The sequence below is a fragment of the Leishmania donovani genome, chromosome 10 (genome assembly GCF_000227135.1).
Source record: "Leishmania donovani BPK282A1 complete genome, chromosome 10".
NCBI lineage: Eukaryota > Euglenozoa > Kinetoplastea > Trypanosomatida > Trypanosomatidae > Leishmania > Leishmania donovani.
This window is the reverse complement of record NC_018237.1, coordinates 163,710-171,937: the sequence shown is the minus strand read 5'-3', so window position 1 is coordinate 171,937 and position 8,228 is coordinate 163,710. Positions and strand designations below refer to the sequence as shown.

The following is an 8,228-nucleotide window of genomic DNA, read 5'->3' as shown; positions in this document are numbered from 1 at the left end:
TCGGCCAGGATGTTGCAGCACAGCATCGCGATCACAGCACAGGTCATGACAACGCTGTACACGAAGATCTTCCAGTTCTTCGAAATCACCTCCGTGTTCGCCTCGAACAGCCCGAACAGGCACGGCACCGGCGGCTTGCCGTAGTACACCTCGCCCTCGGCCACCTCTTCGCCGTCGTCATACGCGTCGTCGTAGACGTCCTGCACAAGTTCACCGTTGTCGCGCTGACCATCGTTGAGGGCATCCCGTACGGCACCCTCCACGCCTTCATCCGAGTGCGAGCGCTGCGGGCTCCTCTTCCCCTTCGCCGCACCACCATGCTGCGCACCCGCCGTGCCGTTGTTCACCCCCTCGAGGCCCAGGCGCTCACGCTCCTTGCGCGTCTCCTCCAGAATAAACAGCGCGTCCTCGGAACGCAGCACGCGGTTCTTCTTCTCCCCGTACCAGTTGAACAGGTAGAAGACGCAGGTGATGGCCTGCAGCGCGGCAGACACGAAGATGCTGATCTGCGGCTTACCGGCATCCGCGAGCGGGCCGTTCATCACAGTCGCGATGAGTGAGCCAATCATTATGCAAAACCACATCCAGCTCACCAGTGCCGGCCCAGGCTTCGGGTTCTGGCGCATCAGTCGACTGTAATGGCCCTGAGACAGGATATCCACGTTGGCCTTGCCCCAGCTCGACAGGAAGATGAAGGCACACGCGACGTTGGCCGACGCCTCCTTCGCCGGAAGGAGGCCGTAGATCAGCGCGAACGCGCCACCGCCGACGCAGGAGATGAACATGTACCAGCGCTTCGTGTAGCCGAGGAAGGCGAAGCCGTCGCAGAGCATCGCTGTGAAGGCCTTGATGGACCACCCCATCGTCGAAATCGAAGACAGGCGCTGGTAGCGGGCCACGTCGATGCCGTAGCGATCAATCATCATGGCGTACGTCTGACCATATAGAATCTGATCCGCGACGCCCTTGCAGAGCAGGTTGCTAGCGCCGAGGGCGACGATGAACTTGAGCCCGTAGCCCTCGACAGCCTCGCCAAACACGGGGACGCGGCGAACCCACGGGCACCTGGCGAACAGGGACGCTGCCTCGGGGTGGATGTACTTGCCGTCATTTCCCGCGGCGGCCGCCTCAGGCACCGCTGCTGCACCCGCGGCGTCCTTCTCGCGCTTGGGAGCGGCCTCCTTGTAGGACATGCTGATGGCAATGGAGACCTGTGAGAGGGAGAGGTAGGGGGTTTGTGTTGAAAAGACTTGCACAGCGGTGTGGCTGGTCTTGTGGCAGGTAGAAGTGTGAGTGAAAAAGAAGGCGGAGAGAGAGAGAAAGGCAGGGAATTTTGTCGCGCTTGTGTGTGTGTGTGTCTTGTCGTGTATGAATGGGTGGTCGGGGCGGGGGTGGGTGGGGATGTAGGGGAGGGGGAGGGGAAGGAGGGAAGGGACAGAGAGGCAAACAACGGAACAACAGAAGAGGAGCGATAAACCCGATCAGACTTCACGGGGGTGGAAAGTGTTGTTTGGACGATTATGATTTCGTTTGTGCTAGTGGATGTATCGTCCTTCCTGCTGGAGTGGCGAGGGCGAGAGAAGAGGTGGTTTTGTGCGGCACCGAGAGAGAGAGAGAAGGCCCCCCACCCTCCACACACACACACAAAAAAAAAAAGACGATGAGGCAGGCAAAGCGAGGCGGAAAATGAAGTGGACTCGTGGGTGGCGTGAGACGGCTGCAAACGTGTGCAGATGCTCACGCACGGGCGGGCGAGTGGGACGTCGATGCGGCGCGGGGCGGATGTGGAGTGACTGTTGCGAACTTTGGCGGGTTGCAGAGCGGGGCGGGCGTGGCGAAGGGGGAGTGGAGTGGGGCGTGTGGAGCGTCGACGGAGACGAGGCGTTGCGCACCGCCGGCCGGGCGCGCTACCGCACACAGAAGCCCGGGAACGTAGAGTGTCACGGAAGCAGCGCAGCAAGCTTTCGCCGAGTACAAGGCAGAGAGAGAAGGAAAGGCGCTCGGCAGGAACATCTGGTGTAAGAGGATGGCAGACACTGCCTCAGGGAGAGCCTTCGCCTGACGGTGTTCTCTCTCGGCATCGGCTTGCCTTTCCTCCGGCCAACCCATCTTGACATCAAACCTTGGTGCTAGGAGCGAGGCGCTGCAAACAAGGAGCTGCTCGGTGCACGAGCTGAAAACTTAACGTCACGACTTGTGACGGGATATGCCGTGAAATTCTTTTTTGTTTGCAGGTGGTCGCCATCACGTCGTTGGGTCAACACCATCACGGGCTGCATAGCTTGTCGCTCAAACACCATCGAGAAGCAGCGGGCGTTACACACGCGCAACACAACCGAGGCGGAAAACGGAAGAGCCGCGACAGAGAGACGGAGCGTGCCGTGAAGACCCGGCATACTGAAGAGCGCAGACGAACGCACACATACATACGCATGCACGCGCAAATACGCTCACGTGCGCACAACACAGGGAGGCGACGGTTCCTCGGGTAGGGCGCCACGCGGTGTTGCTCGCTGAGACGTGCATAAATTTCACTGTTACCGCTCTCTCTTTGTTTCTTCATTCACCGGAACCACCCATACTACTCCATTGGAGTGTTCGAGCTGGGCACCGTCAAGGAGGGAGAGGGCGAGTTACACACAGACACACAGAGCTCTGCCACTTCCCCAACTACCACGACCACGGCCCTCTTGGCCACTCAGCCTTCACATGCACACTACGCACATGCTGCAGGTAAGCAAACATACGCGGCGGCGGCTGGAAGGGCAGTCGAGCGCGAGAGTGAGAGCACGCGCAAACAAGCAAAAAGAAAAACATGCGAACACGCGTGTTTTGGGGCGTGTGTGGAGGTGTGTCTCTTTTTTATTCCGCGTGGAGGAGGGAGGGGTGCACCCGCCGTACCGTGTGTGCGCAAACATGCACGAGAAAGAAAAGAAGAAAGTCTTACAACGCAGAAAAAAAAAGACAAAGAAAAGGCATGCGAGATCAAAACGGGAGAAATAAGGCCTGGGAGAGGGGACATCGGTGGCGTGTGCGCGAGCGAGGAGGATGCGCGGCTCGTCTTCGGAAGCAAATCACATCCTTTGGAGTAAGGGGAGAGGAGGAGCCATGCAGCACACAGGTGTGCAGAGTATGCGGAACAGCAACCCAACAAATCTCTCCGCGCCCTCTTTCTCTTCCATTCGTCTTGCCACTGAAACCACAAATGAAAAAAAAAACAAATAAAAAATGAACACACAACACACAAAAAAACCACGTAAAACGAAGGGAGAACAAAAAGAAATCGGGTTCGTTGTGCCTTCTTGTGTGCCTGTGCCGTTGCCGTCCAACTGTGCGCGGTTTCCCCTGCTGCCCTGCGCTGGAAGGAAAACGGCAAGGGGACGGAAAAAAATAAGAGGGCCAAGACACGTGCCATCATGTCGAAGATAGCCGCCGGGCTCAGGGGCACATGAGCCCGTCTAATGTGCCCGGTGCACGCGTATGCGTGGATGTAGAATGGATGGTTCCTTGATCTCTGAGAGAGCAACGATACAGCAACGGTTCCTCGGACTGCCACAAGAGGGTGCCGCTGTTTCTTTCCTTTTCTGTGCTGCTCTTCCGTTTTCGCTTTCAGCTCACGTTTTCGGGGGAGATCACCCGATGAGTCTGCGCGGAAGACGGAAGCTGCGTGGCGGTGCTTCTCGGAAGGCACACGACGAGTGAGGGGGAGGGAGAAGGGAGCCACCACACGCACACACACGCATGCGCATAGAGAAGAGCGCACCTTCGGAGAGATAAGCACGAAAACAAAAAAAAAACAATGAAAGACAAACATTGGCGTAGCCCCAAACGATGCCACACGGACCATCACAAGAGGAGTCCAAGAAGGGGTGGCGTCGGAAGAGAGGGGAGGGAGTGTGTGTGTGTGTGGGGAGAAATCTACATGAGAAAAACTCGAACCTAGAAAAAAAAAAAGAAATGCTTCCTTTTCGATCACAGGGTACCCAGTGAAAGAGAGAGAGAGAGATCGAGGTGTGAGTATGTGTGCGGGAAGGGGTGGGGAAGGACGGGGCGAGGCACAGAACACACACACATACCGCTTTACTTATGTACGTGTGTGTAATGCTTCCTCCTGTGACAAGCGAGCGATAGGGACAAGGGGGGAGGTAGAGGGGAGGGGGCCTGGGCCAGTGCCCTCCACCAACAGGAGACGACCGCACCACACGCACACAGACACAGACATACACACATATATATATATACATATATATAGATGCATGGGCATATATATGCACAGAACAGATACCGAACAAAAAAGGGCGGGAAAGGGAGGGAGGGAGGTGAGGCAAACGGGGGACCAAAGGAGAAGGGGAGGCGGAGGGGGCAGAGACCATGATGAGACCAAGAACACCAGCGAAAGGGTGGCAACACTCCGAGCAGCAGGAAAATGGGAAAGGACGGAAACGAAAAAAAAAGAGAAAAACAGCTACAAGCGAAATAAAAGGGGAGAGGGAAGCATATGAATCACACAACACACATATATGCTTACATACGCACACATGAAAACGAATGTATAGATGTGTTCCCTTTTTATCCATACACATCCACAGCCACAGCCGGAAAAAAAATGTGTGGATAGAGAGTGAGACAGAGAGATGTGCACGGATATTGCAGATGCGCACTTTATCCATCTCACCCTCTTTCTTTTTTTTTTTCTTCGGTTCTGCGTCCAATCGACGATGCTCGACGGCGCTGACAGTTGTGCGGCGTTCCCTCGAGGCACGATCTCCTTGACAAGGCAACGAAGAATATGAAGAAGGTGCAACAAAACAACATGCACAGTCATGCAGAGGGAATGTGTATCGGAGTCTGTGTGCGCGTGTGTGTGCGAGGCATAAGTATGTCAAGAGAGACCATTGGAAGAGTCTGCAGGACCGCAACGAACGCACAGACACACAAAACACACCGACAGACACACAAATGGTGGCGAGACACCAGAAAAAAGGTGCATGAGGAGAGGGAGAAGTATGCGAGGAAGCTTGTAGAGCATTTTTGGCCAGGGATGGGGTGGCGGGTAAAAGGCAAGGAACCGGTGTGCGTGTGCGCGCATGCGTGATTTGGCTTCGGAACATTGAACAAGAAAAGGCGGGAAAACCATAATTTCTAAGAGACGTAGGTGAGGGGGAAACACAAACACAAAATAGACGAGTACAACATGGAGAGAAAGAGTCGAAAACCACAGGAACAATTTTTACGAAACACACTAAGCACTCGGCGGAACCGCAAAAAAAAAAAACAAGGAGGTGATGAATGGGTGGGAGACACAACGAAGTAGATCAGCGAGTCGCAATACCACACACGCGCGCGCACGTCAAGAAACGATCCGTTGCGCCGGGAATCCGTCCTGAAGAGAAAGAAAACAAGCACGCTGTGGCGTAGATGGCGGCGGAGAGGAGGTGGGAGTCGACAACAAAAACATGACCTGCCACAAAACTCGCTCCGCCCTGCCTGCCCTTTTCATCGTTTCGGGTAGCACGAGCACCTTGTGTCTTTATCGTTTTGAGGGAGGGGGTGGGGGGAGGAGGAGGAGGACAGGCAGTCCGCTCACACACACACAGGCGCGACCTCCTGCTCCAAACGGAAGCCCCTCTTTTTCCTAAGCCTGTGAAAGCAAAAAAAAAAAAACAGCAAAAAAAACAGTGGAGGGGCCTTGGAACACGAGCCAGTGCCGAAGAAGAATACCTCGCGTGTACGGTTTCAGAAAAGGGAAGAGGTGGCATGGGGGTTTCGATCGACAACGAGCGAGACAACTGTGGTTAGGGCGGTGGAGGGGGATGAGGGGACGGTAGAGAAGCGACAGGTGCAGTGGCGCGCTCTGTATTCTTCTGCACTGACGAAGTAAAAGTCACACACGCACATAAACACACACACAAAAAAGAAAACAGTAATCAAGAAAGAGAGAGGGAGGACAAACAAGGAGGCGATAAACGGCTCAGGCCATAAAATAAGGTGCCAACACGCACAGAGCCGAAAGGAAACAATGATTATGGAAGCAGGAAGGGCGGAGGATGGGGGGTGGAGGACGGGGGACGGGGCACGGTCGTGGTGGTGGCGGTGTGGGGAAAAGAAAAAGAACGAAACGACAGCAAACATAGAGAACGAGGGTACAGGGAGGACCACAAAAGAGGCTCGCCCACCACCCCCCTCCCCATACACCGAACACCAACACACAAAAAATATGTAACAACACAGAAACATGGGAGAGAGGGAGGGGTGGAAAAGGGAAAAGGGGGAAGGATGTGAGAGGAAAGGAAGAAGCACATGCACATACACACACACACACACGCACACACATACAATACCCATCTAAATATACAGATACACAAATGGACATTGTGTGCCTGTGTGTACGGGTGTGCTCTGGTGCTTCCTACGTCGTGTGCCGGCTCCTCCGTTCACTGGAGAAAGATTGAAGAAACCGAGAAACAGAAAAGGCATAAAAAAAGAAACAAGAATGGCGTCGGACATCGACTTTAATGCTGGGCGAGCAAACAAGGAAAGGAGGAGACGGAAAGCTAGAGGGAGGGAGGGGGAAGGGAGGGAGAGGGGGGGGCATTATACAAGTAGCGACCGTCATGGTGATCTTCCAAACGGGGGCTTACGGGGTTTATTGGGCTGCCGCGTCGCTTCCTTGATCTCTCTTTGGCTCTCGGGTGCTTCTCTTCGCTTTTCCCTAGGGCTTATGCATGCGCACATGGAGGGAGGAGGGATGAATACGACGTCCTGCATGTTTCGCTGGGTTGGCAGGCACCGTGCAGAAAGCGAGCATACGCACACACACACACACACACACACACACACACACACACACATTATGATCATAAAAAAAAACGAGAAGCAGTGGCGCGGAGACAAGAGGGACAACAGGAGGGAGAGGAACAGCAGCGCGTACAGGTCCGACTGCTGCGGTGTGAACACTGCCAAACAAAACCTCCAAAGGCTAAGCGCGTCGGCATCACAACGATGCCATCCAGTGCATGCCGTTGACCACGGGTGAACACTCTGCAGATATAAACTTGAAACGAGCGCTTCATGAGCAGTGGCAGACATAATCCAGCGCTGCGAGCTCACTCCTTTTTCTGCGTCTGCGCACGACCGCTCTGCGTGGCCTTGCGCTCATCCGCCTTGTTCCCATGAAGCGGTTCGGCATTCATCACCGCGTCCGAGTCGGAGCTCGACAGCGGAGCAGCTGCGACCTGCTTATCCACGGCCTGACGCACCACCTTGCCGTCAATGTCGATATCGTCGCAGATGCGCGCCTTCGGAAGCAGTATTATGCTCAGCGGAATCACCAGCAGCGGCGTGCACATGCTGCACAGGAACAGCAGCAGCGGCAGGTTGTCGTAGTTGCAGCGAGACCCGTCATCCTGCGTCTTGAACACAGGCAGGCCGTACTCCATGATGATCGCACCGAGAGACGCCGCGGTGGTCTGGCCAAGGTTGGAGAAGCCCGCCATCAGCGCATACACGACACTCTCCGAGCCACGAGGGCACAGGCGAGACAGCAGCACGATCATCGGCATCCATCCAAGCATGTACACGAGCTCACCCACAACAGCATCACCCCAGATGTACATGGCGTGGTCAGGGATGCCGATGTGCAGGTTCCAGCGCTTCACAATGATGATGTCGAACACACCACCCATAACCTGCATGATTGTCGTCACAATGAAGGTGAGGCGGTAGCCATGCTTCGCGAACAGGAAGTTGAACAGCGTCACGGTAATCATACCAACAGCACTGCTGATGACGCCAGCCACCGTTCCGTAGAAGGTGTAGGTGAAGTTGGGCAGGTTGCCGGGGCAGCCGTAGGTGTTCAGAAAGAACGCGTTTACGGGACTGCTGACACGGATGGAAACAGCCATCTGAAGGTATCCAAAGACGTTGGCCTTCGCAATCACCAGCGGCAGGGCCCAGAAGGACGTGGCGCAGCAGATGGTCGACACAACGACGCACGCAACCAGGAGGCCCAGCGTGTCGGCCAGGATGTTGCAGCACAGCATCGCGATCACAGCACAGGTCATGACAACGCTGTACACGAAGATCTTCCAGTTCTTCGAAATCACCTCCGTGTTCGCCTCGAACAGCCCGAACAGGCACGGCACCGGCGGCTTGCCGTAGTACACCTCGCCCTCGGCCACCTCTTCGCCGTCGTCATACGCGTCGTCGTAGACGTCCTGCACAAGTTC

The 8,228-nt window shown here is 55.5% G+C and overlaps 1 protein-coding gene across 1 annotated transcript; it reads right to left on the bottom strand.

The window, feature by feature from the left end:
• Positions 1 to 2: 2 nt before the first annotated feature.
• LDBPK_100400 (folate/biopterin transporter, putative) lies at positions 3 to 1,193 on the bottom strand (the record flags this gene model as incomplete). The annotated part of the gene is made up of 1 exon (XM_003858831.1): positions 3 to 1,193. A coding segment is annotated over one exon (1,191 nt), but the record flags the coding sequence as incomplete, so codon positions are not given.
• Positions 1,194 to 8,228: the final 7,035 nt, after the last annotated feature.